The following is an 18,684-nucleotide window of genomic DNA, read 5'->3' as shown; positions in this document are numbered from 1 at the left end:
TCGCAAAGAAACCTTTGACTTACCTCTCTGTCCCTGAGCTGAGAAAAGCTATTGTTTTCACCAAAGCAAAGGGAAGATCAAAGTACTTTGTGCTCAGAATTTCCTTGGGGATAAATGAGAGCTGAAAGGGCTACAGATAAAATAAGGCTAAGCGGAGATTCAGTTTAGGATATATACTCTGTGAGGAAATATGTCAGGGCTTATGGAAGCAAGATTGATTTTTATTTTCAACTCTGCTGACTTTTTTAGCCCATCACAAGGGCAGTCAGTTTTTTTTAAAAAAAAAATGTATTCAAGGCATCCTCGTCAAGTTCTTTGAGTGAGTTGTTTTTTCTATTGCTTTTGTTCAGTTCCTTTTGCTGACATTTCAGACGTCTTTTGTTTGGTGGATATGCCACGGAAGGTGACGGAATGATTATAAATTATCCTCCAAGCTTTGTACCTCCACCAATCAGGAAATTTAGCTTGGGCCCAGAGCTTTCAATTCAAAAAAACGTAATTATAACTTAGAAGAAATTAATATGGACATACTACAAATCATGATTTGTGTGAAGAATATAGCATTATATTCTAAAATTAGCTGCCTGGTTACATGGACAACACAACTTCAGTGGTGGCCAAAGTTCTGTTTTATAGTTTGTGCGATTCTGTCAGTCATTTGGGAAGAAAATAAAAAAGTCTTTGCTTTTCTTTTGGTAATTTTAGCCAGAATGACTAATTTCAGTTGTGTTGTCCAGTTTCTACCCACTTTTCCTGCCATACCTCTAAAAGCCATCCCCCAGGAGGTCTTCCCACCTCCCCTATGTTAGTCTTTTTGTTTATATTCCCTTCTGTGCCTACATTATAGCATTTATCATATCAAACCTGTATTCTTTTTATGTAGATCTGTTTTTTCTTTTCAACTTGCCTTTTTCTCTTTTATTTACCCATTGCTGATGAGATTATATTAATAGATGATTAATGAATATTTGTATGTATTTATATATAAATGCTCAAAAGTTGGGGCAACTGAACCAGAATATAAATGGTGGTGGGTTCCTAAATCACATGATGACTTCAACAGAATACCATTCATGGCGAATAGTATGGCCTCTAATGTCAGTGTTGAACAGGTCTTCTTAGCCATTTCCATTCTATTTTGGAAATATGCTTTATGGTTCAACAATATTCACTGCATGCTTTATACAAGTACAGGAATGTGTACAGTGTCAGGATACAGCAATGAATCAGACAATATGTCCTTGAGAATCTTAAAGGAGAGGAAGAATAAATGCATAAACAAGTTATTTTGAAGCACTCTACTAAACACTGTGGCGGAGGTAACAGGATGCCCAAGGAGTACAGAAGAGGACATTTAAGAAAGACCCAGGAGTGCTAGTGGGCCAGTTGAAAGAGGCTCTTTCAGGGGGAGGGATCAATATGAGCAAAGCCATAGCAAAACCATGATGGGTGAAGAGGCAGGAGCAGGCCATAGGGGACCTCAGACACCAGCCGAGCAATTTAGCTTAAGCTTGTAAGTAAGGTGATTTGCTTGTGAGTTTTCAATGGTGCAGGGGGGAGAGTCATGCATTTTAAACTGAGCATCCTGAGGGTACTACTGAAGATAAATTAAGGATGAGAATAAGACTAGAGTCAGAGAGACTAGTTAGAAGCTATTGAAGTAAGTGGAAATGGTAAGGCAGGTATAGATCTTTTTTGTTGTTGTTGTTGGCAGGTATAGATCTTATAGATATTTAGGAGGTAGGGGGAAAAAAGTCTTCTTGATTGAATACAAATGCGTTGAGAGGGAGACATACTCATCAGATTGGGTGCCGGAATTGTTATCTGATACAGTGACAAAACTAGAGGAGAAGTTCCTTGGGGATTCAGGATTGGGAGTGTCAAAAACTGAATTGAATTGGATTTGATGTATGGGGTTGACATCCAAGAGGCACTCCCCCATAATCTGGAGTCACTAACAGAGAGGAATACTTAAAACCCAAATAACACATGAGATTTTTCAGATGATAGAGCCTCACACAGGGAGAGGTTCAGTGAATTGCTCAAAGGCAGGCAACTGCCCACACAGATTGGCAATTAAAATGACTGTCAAGATGAGAAGTTTAGATAAAAATGAATGCTTATGTTTGATTTCTATTTTTATACAATATTGGTTGATAGTTTACAAATGTTCAATATCACTCACTGCGATGGGGCCTTGCACCTCACACAACACAGGGCTTACTGCACTGGTCTATGCCCTGTCCAATAAGAAAAGGACTTTTGAATGTTTGCATGTTGAAGCAATATAAACTTTTATGCAATTTCTAAATTCCTGATAGCATTTTTTCACTTAAGTCTGCAAACCACATTCTGAGTGAGTAGCGCTGAGTTAGAGAAGTAGGCTAGGATTTAAAATAAACAGTTGCAGGTGAGAGACGGTGCTTTGGGCCTTCATATATGTCTATGTGTTCCCTAAATGGGGATGGAAAATGAAAAGTGAGCTAAGAGCATATCCCAGAGGAGGGAGAACAAGCTTGTCTTGTGTCTGGGTGAAGAAATGTTATTGGAAACAACCCTGGGGACAGGGCTGCTCCGTGGTAGAAAACTGATTTAGGAAGAGCCAGCATTTAGGAATTCTGTTTCCCACAAGGAAAGGCTGCCGGAGCCAGGTTCTCCAGGCACTCAGGGAAGGAAGGGCATGTTCTCACCCGACCTGTACATGCTACCTAGGAAACGAGCTCTGTCTCCTGCTCATTGCGGTATTCCTAAAACGGGGAGCAGTGCTTTCTACTGCAATAGATGCTCAAACAATATTGGTTGAAGTAACTGAATGAAAAGCATTAAGAACATGTACTTATGTCAAGAAAATAGTTGTGTGGGATTAGTCATTTTTATGACTCTCAACTGTTGTCGAATTCCACAAGGATTTCAGGAAGGTTATTAGACCTATTCTCAGTAGTTTAGCAACAGTTAGGACAAGGGACAACTTAAGTTTCACATCATTTACCCCTTCACTTTCATTTAATTCAACATAGCAGGAACATGAATGAAAAAAAGGTATAAGGCGCACTCTCTCTCTCTCTCACTTCCACCTGCTCTTCCTCTCTGCCACCATCCAGCTCCTTACCTTCGTCCCCCGTTTGCACGCTCTATCGCTCCTCCTTTCTGTCTTTCCTTGTTCCTGTCTTTGTTTCCTGCCTTCCTGCATTTAACTACTGTTTATATCTGCTGAGTAATCTCCCAATTGTTATTTCTCATGTCTTCTCCTCTCTCCAGGGAATTAAGTAATTTTGCCCAGACTTAAGTTCCATGATCTCAATGAACTGTTTCAGATTCTCCTTGTGCATTAAAGATCCTTCATTCTCTTTGCCTAATAAGTTCTCACCCTAATGTGCTTTAGCAATCTGCTAAACCTTTTTATGCCACTCTCCACACTAGACTGTATTACCAATTCATTGTCCTCTCTCAAACATGGTTGTTTTGTAGGTAAATATTATCTTATTTTACCCTTTAAGTCAGTGACACTGTCTCTGACTTATTGTATGTTTATTAAACATGTAAATAAATACACAAATCTAGAGTTCAGCCATGTACAGATCTAGGTTCCTGAGAGGAAAAAAAGAACCCCGGAGAGTGTTTTGAATGAGAATAATGTAATAGTACTTAATCATGTCTCTCTTAAATTTTTTTATTTAAAACTGAGAAAAGAATTTTGCTGTATTATTTCTTGCTAGTGTCATTTGTAAAATTTGTAAAAACAACTTACTGTGAGGCTTACAATGGGCTCTATAATATTTTTTCTCTTGATTAAAGTTGTCCCTCACTGAGGAAAGAGTATTGAATACCTTTCCTCTCTAATTTTAAGTCCAGAAGATTGTTAAATACTTATCTTAAAAAGAAGTAACGTGCTTCAATGTTAATTAAGATATAGCCTAATATTTATAGGCTTAAAAGGAATCCTCCCTGCAAAGAAAGAATCTTTTTTAATGTGCATAATAATTTTTATGTTTTTAAAATTAAGACATTTAATGTATTTTTCCTCTATTAGGTCCCATGTATATTTAGTGGCTTGATCTATGATGACTTCAATTCCTTCATAACTCTCAGGAAATAAAATTCAATTTTGCTACTATTTTAAGACAATGTGTCTGGCACTATCTTTGGTTGTGGGATTGCAAATTTTAAGAAATGGCTCTCTGCCCTCTGAGAGTATGAAGTTTAACAAACGTGACAGAATGAGTGTGACTCGGTATCATATAGTGAGATAAATTTGTTTCAGTGGAAAAATTCTTAAGGAGATGTCATATGTGAGCAGAATTTTGAAGGATCAGCAGAATTTGGCCAAGCAGAAGGAGGTGAGAGAGAATTCTAGGCAGAAGGAGTAAAATAAGTGCAGGTGGAGCGGTTTTCTTATGGATGGTGTATGGGGAGAATAGCGCATGAACATGGTAGGCCGGAGGATGAGAGATGGGACAGGAAATCTGTTGGTAGACTGTTAGGGAGAGGCAGTGAATACCCAGCATATAGACTTGGGTGTTGGAATGATTTAAGTGACTTTCAAAGGACGTTAAGCGAGGTAATAACATGTTTAAATCTATGTTTTATAAAGGTGATTTTGAGGGATGACTGGAGTTCAATAAGGGATACAGGGAAAGATATGGTGGAGAAGGAACTAAGCCCTATCAACTTAGTATAGATTAGGTCATATAAGACTTTAATGATTTTAAACCTAAAAATTAACCTTTAATATGGAAGTGCCACACTTTCTGGATGTATAATTGTTATTGAATAGAATTAATTTTAAAATATAAATATTACTTTTCTGTTGTTATTTTTTTCCTTGGGTGTATGAGCTTTTTGTTTTTAATAGTTAAACATTTTTCTTGGAAAAGTTTTCTTATTTTCAAGGATTTGCTTTTCCTGTTTATTTCTACTAGATGATGTTTCAAAATGGTAAGACATGGTGTTGCCATTGGAAATTATGTATATTTGCAGTACTTTAACAGTAGATGGTGTCAGTGGTGATAGATACATGTTGCAGGTGCAAGAAAGGAATAGCACTTAGCAGATTTGTGAAAAGATGGACAAAGTGAAAATGAAGAAAAGGAGTGATTAGAGCCTGACCAGGTGGTGGCACAGTGGATAGAGCATCCGACTGGGATGTGGAGGACCCAGGTTCAAAACCCGGAGGTCACCAGCCTGAGCATGGGGTCACCAGGCTTGAGCATGGGTTCACTAGCTTGAGTGTGGGATCATAGACAGGATCCCATGGTCGCTGGCTTGAACACAAGTTTTCTGGCTTTAAACCCAAAGTTGCTGGCTCGAGCAAGGGGTCACTCGGTCTGCTGTAGCCTCCCAGTCAAGGCACATATGAGAAAGCAATCAATGAACAACTAAGATGCCGCAACAAAGAATTGATGCTTCTCATCTCTCTCCTTTCCTGTCTGTCTGTCATTATCTGTCCCTCTCTCTGACTCTGTCTCTGTGTAAAAAACAAAACAAACAAACAAACAAACAGAAAAGAAAAGGCGTAACTGGAAAGCAGAGACTAGGACTCTAGTCCAGTCAGGTTGCTGCTTGAAGGTTGTCAAAAGGAGGAGAATGAAATGAGGTTAGCAGAGCAATAGGGAACATTGGGGTATGTCTCCATCAATTCTGACAGCATGATTCTGTTTTCAGGTTATAAGAGATGCCTCAGATAAGTATGTTTCTTAATGTGGGAAAGTTTTACCCTCTGTGGTCCCACGATTGTCTTGTTAGCTTTTTAGTAATTTTGTTTTCCCAACACTCACGTAGAAATGGTGCTGTTAATGGGTAATAGGCAGTTCTCCAATGACAATTGCCTTACACATTTTTGAAAAAGCCAAGATACACATTTGTCCAAGCAAATTCACATTTATCTCATTATTTAGGATTTCTTTTCATGTAACTTTAAGTAAAGCCTTTGCCAGAGAAGTGAAGGCTAATGCTTAAGGGCATGGAAAGTGATTGGGATGGAGGTACAAATTAACTTCTCCTACCTACTTACTCATCATGGATTCCTTACCCACATGTAGACTCAGGTTGAACCTGCCTGGTGATACTCATTTGTACAAGAGATCAGTGTTTTTAATGAGATTTTTCTGTAGAATTATTTTCCTAATATAAGTACTATAGTAGTCAAATGCAGTTTAACAGTAATACTCTAATTAGACTCCCAGCTACACCTATAGTCAACTGCTGTATCATGTTATAATGACATATTGAATCATTTCTATGACTAATAGCTATAATTAACCAAACACTGTTATCATTTTTTTTCCTTAAATACAGAATAGATGCTAAACTCCAAAAGCTACCTGATACCATTTAGAATATTTTTGGATAGAACATAATATTAGGAGAAATATAGATGAGTCTGGCCAAGTGAGAAATTTTCATAATTACAAATATAGAGATGATCTCATAAGCAGTGATCTGGAAAAGAAACAAGAATATAGCAGAGATCTGAGCTGAGCACTATCATTATCCTTCCCTGTATGTACAGCACCAGGGGCTCTTATGCCGTGATTCTTCTCTCTTTTGAAAAAGTGGATTTCCTCCCAACATGCCTAGAAAAGGAAGAGGGGAAGTGTCAAATAAGAAAAATGTCATATCTGTCATTGATTCAACCTCTGTGTATGTCCAATGACAAAATTAACAAGTTTAAATATTTGCCATCCAGCTGTTGCATTGTCTCTCTTTGTGTGACTACCTGACTATCCCTGGAGCACCAGCCTGTCCCTATAGAGCTGCAATCCTAAATCTTTATTCATCTGAGACAGCATGTTCCTGATTTTTAAATTAATGTATTAGCTTGCATACTCTCTATCACTAATCTCTGCTTCCCAAACCCATTTTCTTTCTCTCCTGGCAAACATCAATTCCCTATTTCCATCACCATGGTGTCTTTATCAATGCCAAATGATACTTTTCATTTCCAGCATTTCTGGGAGCTCTAAAATTCCCTAAATTTTCATATTTTATGTATCCTATTTCTTTTCATTTAGTCTCACTTTTTTTTTTTTTGCTGGTAGCTGTATTTACTATGTTGTGTTTCTTCTACAATTAACAAATTTATTATATATTTTTTTAATTTTGTGTTTAATTTTGTCACAGTATAGATTCAACCTACTTGCCCAACATTCTCTCTCCCTTTTCTTCAGCCAAATTGGCTCCACCACTTCTCTTTCTGTTCTGATTTTTATGGTGCTATCTCCAAGTGAAATGCTGCTCTCCCACTTTGACCTGTCCAGAATCCCACCGTGGGTCAAAGTCCAACTCTTATATAGTCCTAACGTGGCCTTCCTCCTTCTTCGTATGGGTGTATCCTGGTGACTTTCTGTGCCTTTTAACTTACCTATCACTTCTGTCTTATGTTATAGACACCTGTGTACTTGTCTTCACTATTAGACTGTATGAGATTAGTTTGCTCATGATTAGTTTCATTGTGAGTATTTTATTTGGATATATTTATATCATTACTGATTATAACTTATGACATGATCGCCTCTTCCATTGATGTTTTATTCTATAAGGGACTAAATGAAAAGCATTATGCTGTATTCATTTTATATGGTAGAGTTCATTGATAACATTGTGACAGTGATTCCTGATGTAACCCAGCATGAAAGGAAACTTTCTGCTCAGTTTCTATAAAATACGAGCAGCGCTTCCAAAACAGTCTTAGTAAGATTTGCTGCATTGAGACAAAGGGCTATGACTTCACTCTTACTAACCTCAGAAGCCTAATAAACTATGGTCAGTTTTGACATTCATCCAATTTTACCATTTACTTTCTCATAAATTTTGATGAAGGGGCATTGTAAGACTTGCAATTAAGGAAAGTGCATTAGAAATTCATTTTCTGTCCACAGTTTGTCATATTCTGAAAAATACTAAATTTCTCTGAATACCTGCAAACATTAAGGATAGTAAAATATCTGGCTGAACAAGCTTCTTTTTTTTTTTTTTTTTTTTTTTTTGAGGCAGAGGACTGCTTCAAATTAGTTGCAGCCTCAAGTCCAATTTTTATTTTAAGAAATAATTGATTAAAGGCTTTAATGGCTAAGTAAATTTCATGAGTATTAGGGTGGCTGTATTTCATGGTTATTTTCTCTAGATGTCATCAGCTCATAGATGTATTTTATAAAATTTGTTGCTTTCTATAATCATGGATTAACAAATATTAACTGCTCATCCAAGTCTGGATCAGTAATATAGTTAACTCAGAATTTGTAGTTGGTCTTTCTCTTCTAAGAATATTTTCAAGGGTGCAGTTATATCATCCAATATTTTATCTATTTTAGTTCTGTTATATTGCTGCTTAGGAAAGATGAGATTGTTTCTGAATAAGGTTTCACTTGATGTGGGCATTTATTTATTTTAAATCTACGAAAGTTATTTCTCCCTACTGGCTTTCTTTTTTTTTTTCATTTTTCTGAAGCTGGAAACAGGGAGAGACAGTCAGACAGACTCCCGCATGCGCCCGACCGGGATCCACCCGGCACGCCCACCATGGGCGGTGCTCTGCCCCCCAGGGGGCGATGCTCTGCCCATCCTGGGCGTCGCCATATTGCGACCAGAGCCACTCTAGCGCCTGAGGCAGAGGCCACAGAGCCAACCCCAGCGCCCGGGCCATCGTTGCTCCAATGGAGCCTTGGCTGCGGGAGGGGAAGAGAGAGACAGAGAGGAAAGCGCGGCGGAGGGGTGGAGAAGCAAATGGGCGCTTTTCCTATGTGCCCTGGCCGGGAATCGAACCTGGGTCCTCCGCACGCTAGGCCGATGCTCTACCGCTGAGCCAACCGGCCAGGGCTCTACTGGCTTTCTTCATCAAATATATTTTTTAAATGATTTTGCCCCATTGAAATGTGGAAGATTTCTGCCAAGTCAATTTAAATGAATGTAGCATAATTAGATTAACATGATCCTGGCTCTTAAATTTTATTTTTTTTAAGGAACATCTCTTTTAGAAAGTAGGGAGGGTGCCCAGTGCAGCCAGCTGTGGTGGTAGCTTCAATAGTGACGTTCTCCTTGGGTGGGGCCAGTCATCCCTGACCTGTGTTCACAGAATATTTTTCTTCTCAAACTATGCAGGGTATGGAGGGGCTGCAATTTCCACAACCAGTGCACCTGAGTAAGCCATTTAAATGACACTCTTAATATTTTTTTAAGATTTTATCTATTGATTTTAGACAGGAGAGAGAGAAAGGTGGAGGGGGAGGAGCCCGAAGTATCAGCTCATAGCTCCTCACATGTGCCTTGACCAGGCAAACCTGGGATTTCAAACTGGCGACCTTAGCATTTCAGGTCAGTGTTTTATCCACTGCGCCACCACAGGTGAGGCACACTCTTCATTCTTTTTCACCAAACAAAAGCTTCCTTTCCTTTTAGACCTGAACCTCTGTGTGTGCACTGGTTATGGAGTTAAGTAGATGGCAAGTATCAACCTTAATTCTTATTTTTTACACGGATCATAAAATATCTTAGATGGGCTTAGGGGAAAGCAGGACATTTTGGCTTAGCTGTCTCCTACTGTGTGCATTTGAATAATAGTCATTGTCTATGAATGAGCCTGATTTGCTTACCACCATACTGAGCATTTCATATGCATTGATGAATCTCCAACATTAGGCTATTGATATATGGGTATTTTGATATCCATTATAAAAATGCAGTACTTGCAACACTGGTAGACCTGAGAAATTGTTGACTTGTGTATACTTTTTCTACCAAGCAACCGCAAGGAAGCATGAGGATGTCAGATCAGGGTGTCTCGGTGGGTTCTGGCTTTGGAGCTATACCCCAGTTCCAAACGTATAACAATACTAAGTAACATAGGGAGGCAGACAATGTAAAAGTCACCGCTAAGGGCAGCATGTATCATCTCAGTGGCCAATGAATGGAAAGGAAATGTGAGTAATTTCTGGTAGGCTGTACTGAGGTGTCTGGCCTGGTGGCCTCTGGTGGTAGACAGAGGGGTCCACACACCTTCTTTAGAGAAACAAGAAATCAAAGTCATTCCACACGAGGTGGACATCCAGTGCCAGCCTTGCAGTTTGAAACCAGGGCGTGGAGAAGGACTCCTCCACTTCTGAGCAAAGGATCGACGGTGGACTTAGGTGGAGGAGGGGCTGAAGATGAAGGAGGAGGCTGCCAAGGCAATTAAACTAGGAACTGTACCAAATCATTCACTGGTGCAGGGATGTGACTGGTAATAATCCAGATGTCAGCATAATATGACACTCTAGTCACCAATATGTAACTGATTATAGATGGATGATTCTGGGTACACAGAATGATTTTTAAGAGAAAGATGATAAAAGATAGGGGAAGGAGCTATACCAAAAATAAATAAATAAAACTAAATTAAAAATCCTCCCACTTCAAATGAACTTGCAAAACACAATTCCAAAGCACATAAGGAAGCCTAACACTAAGGAAGAGCCAATGAAATAGACCACTGGAAATAAATTTAACAAAGAAAAAATTAAAATGTTAGCCTGACCTGTGGTGGCGCAGTGGATAAAGCGTCGACCTGGAACACTGAGGTCGCCGGTTCAAAACCCTGGGCTTGCCTGGTCAAGGCACATATGAGGGTTGATGCTTCCTGCTCCTCCCTCCCCCTTCTCTCTCTCTCTCTCTCCTCTCTAAAAATTAATAAAAAGAAAAATTAAAAAAAATTAAAATGTTGGCATAACCTGGCAAAGTATATTTCAGATGCTCCAAATATACACAAAGAATTGCAATCTATTAAAAATGTAGGAAATCTTGATGTAAAAGAGTCAGTTATCCAATGATTTATTTACAAATATTTATTAAGATATATTATGTTCCACATACTGTTTTAGGTGCTAGAGATACAGGAACAAACAAAAGGAAATAAAATCAGTGTCTACCTAGAGACTTAGCATTCTCATGGGGGAGTTCACCATTCAGTGCTAGAAATGAAATAAGAATAGGCAGAATTCTTGGAAATGAAAACATAGTCATTGAAATAAATTTCTCAGTAGAAAGTACAAATTTGACACTGGACAGTTTTGTTTTGTTTTTTCATTTTAAAGATACTACTTAGCAAACTACCTGAAGTACAATAATGGGAAAATAAAATCTTAAAAGAATGTGTGTATGTGTGTGTCTGTGTATATGCGTATGGAGAGAACACAAGATTATGCAAAACGATAGTAACTCAGATTATTTTAGGATTGAAGATAAGACTCCTCAAGTTTAAAGTACACTTTGAGATTCTGGATGAATAAAAATAAATCAATGCCTAAATATTTTATGGTAAAACTTTAGGATCTTAAAAATAAAAAGAAAGGCCCTGGCCGGTTTGCTCAGTGGTAGAGCGTCGGCCTGGTGTGCAGGAGTCCCGGGTTCGATTCCCGGCCAGGGCACACAGGAGAAGCGCCCATCTGCTTCTCCACCCCTCCCCCTCTCCTTCCTCTCTGTCTCTCTCTTCCCCTCCTGCAGCCAAGGCTCCATTGGAGCAAAGTTGGCCCGGGCGCTGAGGATGGCTCTGTGGCCTCTACCTCAAGCACTAGAATGGCTCTGGTTGCAGCAGAGCGACGCCCGGGATGGGCAGAGCATCGCCCCCTGGTGGGCGTGCCAGGTGGATCCGGAGTCTGTCTGACTGCCTCCCCGTTTCCAGCTTCAGAAAAAAAAAAAGAAGAAGAAAGAAAAAATTGTGACCTCTCAGAGAAAAATATATAGAATAGACCCAAAACTAAGACACTAGGTTGAGAGCAGACGCCAAAGCAGCACTGAGGCAGGAAAATGTCAATCTAACTCTAGAATTCCGTGCCTGGGTATATACCACTGACAGAAACAGACCAAAATTATTAACTCAATAATCAACTTTAAAAACTGAATATTCTTGAGGAAGCAAGCCTAGAAAGAAAGTGTGGATTTAAAGGGGAAAAAAAGTAAAGAGAAACAGCTTTTCTTTGGTACCTCCTCTTGGGCTAACTATTTGGGTGACCTTATAAAACATGGAAATAATAAACGTCAGCTTCGGGGTGGGGTCGACCTTGGGGAGGGATAGCTTAGAACCAGAATGGAAGTGGAGAAGGCCAAGCAACAAAGGGTTTATCTGTATCTGTAATGTTTCATTGCTTTAAAAGGAGAAACAAAGTGCCAAATGCTAAGATTGCATGCCTGGTTTTTCAGTGTTAGCCTAAATGTGTACCTGTGTAACTGACAAAAAGGCACTCAGATCTTTCTGCAGAACATGAATTTTTATGCACAGCAATAAAGTTTATAGAATAGCCCGTCTTCTGGTAATGGGCCAAGTTGAAAACCAAAGTCTTTAATCAGGGCTTCCTAGGCCCTCCACCCCCCCCCCCCCCAAGCTGGCCTCTTTGTAAGCTGCTCATTCGTTCGTTCTAACTGAGCTCCAGCCACATTGCATGTCTTTATACATCACATAATTCAAGCTCCTTTCCTCTTCTTGTAAGAGCAATCCTCTTAGATTGTTGTTGCTCTTTCTGATTCTGGGGAAAGTCTAGAACGTTTTTAAATAGCTCGAGTTGGTTTTGATTTTGCTCTCCAGCCTGTGCTCTTAGTAACTAGTGACTCAACCAAGTCAGTTAAGCTATTTTCATGGCATGTGATGGGGACGTGGTGGCGTCCTGACCTGAACACTTTGCTAAATTTCTCTAGTGCCCACACTTCTGGAAGTGTTATGTGCTCAGGACCAATAAGCTGTGGGATTCAGGCTGAAGGAATAATTTGGCCATAGACTTGTATACCAAGCGCACTCAAGGGAAGGATGGGGACATCTTATTGCGATATCTCTGTGGGCTCCAGCTTTGAGGCACCATCTCAGAGCCAGGATGGTACATTGAAATCCCCTGTGAGTTCAAAATGAATTATAAAAAAACAAAGAATTGTGGCTTCTGAACTGTTCTAAACACTTTATTATTGTTTGAATTCATATTTCAGAGATGAATAAACTAATTCTCGGTACGAATGAAGATACTTTTCATTTTGGAAGTTACTCTTAAGTTAAAGCTTTTCCTAAATTAAAGTGTAATACTTGATTAATCCATGATACTTGATTTTAGACAAAAACCAACCAACATTACTAATGGCTAGGATTCCACATGTTTATTAAAATAGCTACCAATTCTATGCTGGTGACCAAAACAACCAGTGTATCCTTGAAGAGGTCTGACTTCCAATCTGAGCATACAGTTTAGTGGCTGAAATAATCCAACTCAGTAGTCTGTTCACTCTCAGTTTTTTTAGTACTATTTTTATAATCTCCACTTGCATGATAACTAGAACTAGATAATGTTCTCCAGTAGTCACAAGAAAATAATTTCTTCAACTTTCATGATAATATTAATTATTGAAAATATTCATGAGCACATTGTGCTATGTATGGTCCTAAGCAGTTTATTTGCATTCGCTTGTAATTTTCTTGGCTCCCTTGTTAAGTAGATGCTGATATTATCCCCAGATTACAAAAGAGGAAACAGAGGCATAGACAGATTAGGTAATCTCGCTAAGGCCACACAATACGTCATGGAGCTGGTGGCAGCTTTAATCATTTTTTCAACATTGAAAATTATTGACTTATTCATTTATTTATTTTATTCATTTATTTATTTTTGCGATCCCACCCATCCTAGTGTTTGTCACTTTTGTTTATTCATTTGTCTTTAAAAAGAAATCAATGAAACTTATGTATGTCTTCATGCATTTTAGTTTTTCTCCCAGTACATGGTAATTTGCTCTTTCTCTTCTGACAGGGCATTCTACTTGGACAAGTCAAATTCTCCACCCAACTCCACGTCCAAGGCTGCCTATGTTGATAAGGTAAAAATAGATCATAGCATTAATTTATGCTTTGTCATTTGTATACCTCCCTACCTCAATTTTTTTTGCTGTTGTCTGAAATAATGTGTACATAATTATCAATATTTGTAGTCTCCAATTCTGTTGCCTCCATAATGAAGTATTTTAGACTATTTAAAGCTACAACAGCTATGAATTATATTCCATCTAAAAGAATTTCTTTCCACTAAACATGTTGAACTTGACGTTCGTCCCTTTTTTCTGCAGCTCATGAGGCCTCTCAATGCCTTGGATGAACTTTACCGACTGGTAGCCTCGTTTATCAAGTCGAAGCGCACAGCAGCCTGTGCAAACACAGCATGCAGCGCCTCGGGCGTGGGGCTGCTGTCCGTGTCCTCGGAGCTGTGCAGCAGGCTGGGGGCCTGCCATGTCATCATGTGCAACAGCGGCGTGCACCGGTATGTGACTGTCCCCCGGCTGCGGCTTCTCTGTGCCCACTTTCATTTGGTGGTTCTGGCTTTCATTTTGGCAACATGACATTATAACTGAAAACATTCAGAGGACTCTGATGTATTTGGAAGAAGATTTCAGAAATTAGATAATTCTTACACAGTATTTCCTGGCTTTAGTTACTATATTTGCTGTGACTATTTATTTATACAAACAAATACAGTCCTACATTTATATCACTGTGGCCCAGAATGTTATCCCTCTTGTATTTATATTACAAGATTTATACTTTAGGCACAAAATTGTACATTGACCTTATTCATTGTAGGAATTTGCTTGGTGGGAGCTGATGCAACTAGCTAAACATAATGCTTTTCTTACATATGATAAACATTTCACTCTTGAGTGGTTTGGAAGTCTGTTACCCAGTTGAGTGAGCCAGATGCTGCCTTGGTGTTACTGCTGTCTTCCCACTCCTGGCAACATTATAGTCTGAGCGCCCAAATAGTATGTTCTTTCTGAAAATGTGAGGGGACACCCAGATGGGTCCTACTGAGGTGGTTTGTCTTCAGGAACTGTTTGGGACAGCCAAGGTAGGTGTCTGAATTTGTATAGCTACAAAGCTGCAAAAGGTGAGTGGAGAACCACATGTCAAGTCCTTTCTTATGATTACTCGCTCCTCTTCTGTCATCTCTCCATTTTCACAAGGAAGTGAAACCATATAGATAGAAAATAGGGAAGGATTTTGTCCTCATTGTTATCTGGGTATGCAGAGAACTTTCTGTCAGCTGTCACTGTCTCTTCCTAGTTCTAGGCCAGTTATGTTTGGATGGTGGTTATTTATTCAAAGGGTTGTGGTACTTAACTCATGCCATGGATTGCAGTCGGTGCTCTTGGCTGTGTGACATAAAGTGGCAATGCTCATGTTAGAGACATAAAGTATGAATGTATGAGTAACACACAACAGAAAATAAAAACAAAATTAATAATAATACAACAGTAAGATACCAAAACAATTAAAAAAAACCACAACAAAATAACAAATAAATCTAGATTGTAAGAAAATATAAGTGGCCTTGGCCCTGGTCTGTGTCTCAGTGGATAGAGTATCAGCTCCACATATGGACATCCAGGGTTCAATTCCTGGTCAGGACACACAACAGAAGTGACCATTTGCTTCTCACCCCTATCCTCTCCCCTTTTCCTCTCCCCCTCTCCTCCCTCTTTCCCTCCCACAGCTGGTAGCTTGATTGGTTTGAGCCTCTGCCCTGGTAGCTGAGGATAGCTTGGTTGGTTTGAGTACATAGGCCTCAGGTGCTAAAAATAGCTTGGTACTTGAGCATCGACCCCAGATGGGGTTGCTGGGTGAATCTCGGTCAGGATGCATACAGGACTTTGCTTCACCATCTCCCCTCCTCTCACCTAAAAAAGAAAAAAGAAGTAAGTGCCCTAAGAAAGTTACCAATAAAAAATAAGATTCAAAGGGAAAATAGATCTTTGTGATGGTTAGAACTGGGAAGTTTCCATGGAGAAGCTGATGGTTGAACTGGGGTTGGCTGTATCAGGTTCAAGGCAGCATGTGCTCACGTGTGAATTTCCATTTGACTTGGTATGCCTGACTTTTAGCTTTGAAGCATGTTTTGGCTTATGAAATATGGCAAGACTTTAGTTTTCTTACAGGAGCATCACATTTTTTTGGTTGACAAAATATGCTGAATTTCCCTCTTCATCTTAATTGCCATGTACTTTGTACTTTATCAAAAGCATGTTAAGACCTTAATTGAAAACATTGTTTGCAACTGCATATATAAATTTATTTCTTATTTTTATTAGCAGAAAAGCAATCTCTCCCTTATAATCAGCTCATGTTTATCTATTCTAATTCCACTAATTAATTTATATATTCACTCATTATTCATTCACACAAATATGCATGGAGCACCAATTATGTGCCAGCACTGTTCTTGTGGCTGGAAATAGAGCATTGAAAAAATAAAGCCCCTACTCTCAGATAGCATTCATCATGTTGGGGGAAACAGGTAATAAAGTAAACAGATAAATGCATAATGTGATAGATGAAATAAATACAAAAAAGATTAGAAGTCAGAGGGGTAAGAGGTAGCATCTTCCAAAGAGAACTGTAGGAAATGGTGTGAGCTGTGCAGATATCGCAGAGAAAGAGCATTTGATCTTCACAGAGAGGATCCATGCAAATGTGGGCACCCAATCAGGAGTGTGCCTGATGCATTCAAGGAACGCCTGGGCGGCCATGGTGGCTTCAGCCAAGTGTCATTGCCTTGATCACTTGTGTTCTTCTCTTATCCTGGTGCAAGATCATATTATCTGAGGACTGGATGGATACACTGGGCCAACCTCCACATTAATTTACTGAAACTTAATGCAAGTAAATTTGCGATTTAATTCTAGAACCATGATCAAGTTGTCCAAATTATTCTCAGATAGTCTAAGAGGCAAATGAGAACTTGACTGACATTGTATAGGAGAAAAAGATTAATGTCCCACAGCTGTTTTATAATTGCTTTATTTATTGATAGATGTGTTCAAATCTCAAGTAACATTGGAATTTGCAAGTGGTTTTAATTTTTCCATTTCTGCAAATTCAAAATAAATATAGTTTTAGTTAGCTCATTTCGGAGAAATTTGCTGACATGTAGGCACAGATGCTGAACTGAAGGCTAAAATTATTTGAAAATGGAATGATTTTGTTTTTTTATTATACAGAGTAAATTGGGACTTTAACATTATCTTTAACCTTTTAGTGAAGGCTATGCTAAGATTTTTCATGATGATAAGATGTGTGCTAATTCATGCTGGAAACAAATCTCATAAGACTGGTTCTAAAATAATTCCTCAGTAATCATAATTCAGACAATTAGAGTGAAACCCCGGTAGATCCACACCTGCACTAACATTAGAAATGGTTCTAACAAAGGGGAAAAGTTCAGTATTAGTCAGAATAAATATTATACAACCTATTTCCATCATTAACTTTTCTTTTTTTTAGCAAGAGAGACAGAGATAGAGAGAGCGACAGACAGACGGGAAGAAGAGAGATGAGAAGCATCAATTCTTCATTATGACACCTTTGTTGATCATTGCTTACTTTCTCATATGTGCCTTAACCAGGGGGCTTCAGCTCAAGCCAGTAACCTTGTGCTCAAGCTAGCGACTAGGGGCTTCAAGCCAATGACCTTTGGGCTCAAGCCAGAGACCATGGGGTCATGTCAATGATCCTATGCTCAAGCTATCAACCCCACACTCAAGCTGGTGAGCCCATGCTCAAGCCAGTGACCTCGGGGATTTGAACCTAGATCTTCAGCGTCCTTGGCCAACACTCTAACCACTGCACCACTGTCTGGTCAGGCTCCATCATTTACTTTTAAAATTGAGATGGGAAATTATCAACAATACAGTATCCATGTTAGTCAATTTTCTGACTTTATTTGCAAAAAGAATCTGAAATATGTTTAAAGTATTGAATTATACTGCATATGTTTTTGTTTGTTTGTTTTGTATTTTCTGAAGTGAGAAGCAGGGAGGCAGAGAGACAGACTCCCAAATGTTCCAGACCAGGATCCACCCAGCAAGCCCACTAGGAGGCAGTACTCTGCCCATCTGGGTCATTGTTCCTTTGCAATTAGAGCCATTCCAGCACCTGAGGCAGAGGCCAAGGAGCCATCCTCAGTGCCCAGGCCAACCTTGCTTCAGTGAAGCCTTAGCTGCGGAAGGGGAAGAGAGAGATAGAGAGAAAGGAGAAGGGAAGGGGTAGAGAAGCAGATGGGCACCTCTTCTGTGTGCCCTGACCAGGAATCGAACTGGGGACATCCCCATGATGGGTCAACGCTCTGCCACTGAGACAACTGGCCAGGCCCATACTGCATTTGTTTGATATTAAAGGGAATAATGAGGTTTCTCAGTGTGAAAAGCCAGACCTAGCATTAATGTCTAGGTGTCTTATGCCAACCTGAGTCAGATGGCAGGGCTGCATACAGGGAATGTGAGATTAGTTGGAATAAAACTCAGGATAAATTATTAAAATCTTATAGCATTTGGCCTGGCTTTGCTTTTATTAAATTCTCTTTCCAAGGGAAAGCCTTTGTGTAAGTTACAATTCCACTGATGAATTTTCCTGTCCACACTCCCTTCAACCTACTTATGTTAAATAGTTTCACTGTTTTTGAATAACAGAAAAACCAGAGCATCTCTTTTTAAGATCAGGTTTTGCCTTTTAAATAATATAAACATGTTATTAAAAGGTAGTTTGATGATGGAAAATTCTCAAAATTTCCTATCCTGACATGCCTTATTTTATTTTTATTTTACATTGTCTCTTGCAACTTATATCAAACAGCACACATTTGAACACATTGTTATTAGCATATATAGTTTAATAATCTTTATGCTAATAGCAAC

At 39.1% G+C, this 18,684-nt stretch overlaps 1 protein-coding gene across 1 annotated transcript in view; it reads left to right on the top strand.

Annotated features, from left to right (window-relative positions):
• The window catches only part of PREX2 (phosphatidylinositol-3,4,5-trisphosphate dependent Rac exchange factor 2), a 269,082-nt gene that overhangs the window by 220,363 nt on the left and 30,035 nt on the right, over positions 1-18,684 (top strand). Inside the window, exons 37-38 of the mRNA XM_066378926.1 lie at positions 13,755-13,821; positions 14,068-14,258. Coding sequence (XP_066235023.1) covers positions 13,755-13,821; positions 14,068-14,258 — 258 coding nt within the window. The remainder of the gene's footprint in view (positions 1-13,754; positions 13,822-14,067; positions 14,259-18,684) is intronic.

Source organism: Saccopteryx leptura, chromosome 3, assembly GCF_036850995.1.
Source record: "Saccopteryx leptura isolate mSacLep1 chromosome 3, mSacLep1_pri_phased_curated, whole genome shotgun sequence".
In the NCBI taxonomy this organism is placed as follows: domain Eukaryota; kingdom Metazoa; phylum Chordata; class Mammalia; order Chiroptera; family Emballonuridae; genus Saccopteryx; species Saccopteryx leptura.
The sequence above is the reverse complement of the archived record's forward strand: the minus strand, read 5'-3'. Positions and strand labels throughout refer to the sequence as shown.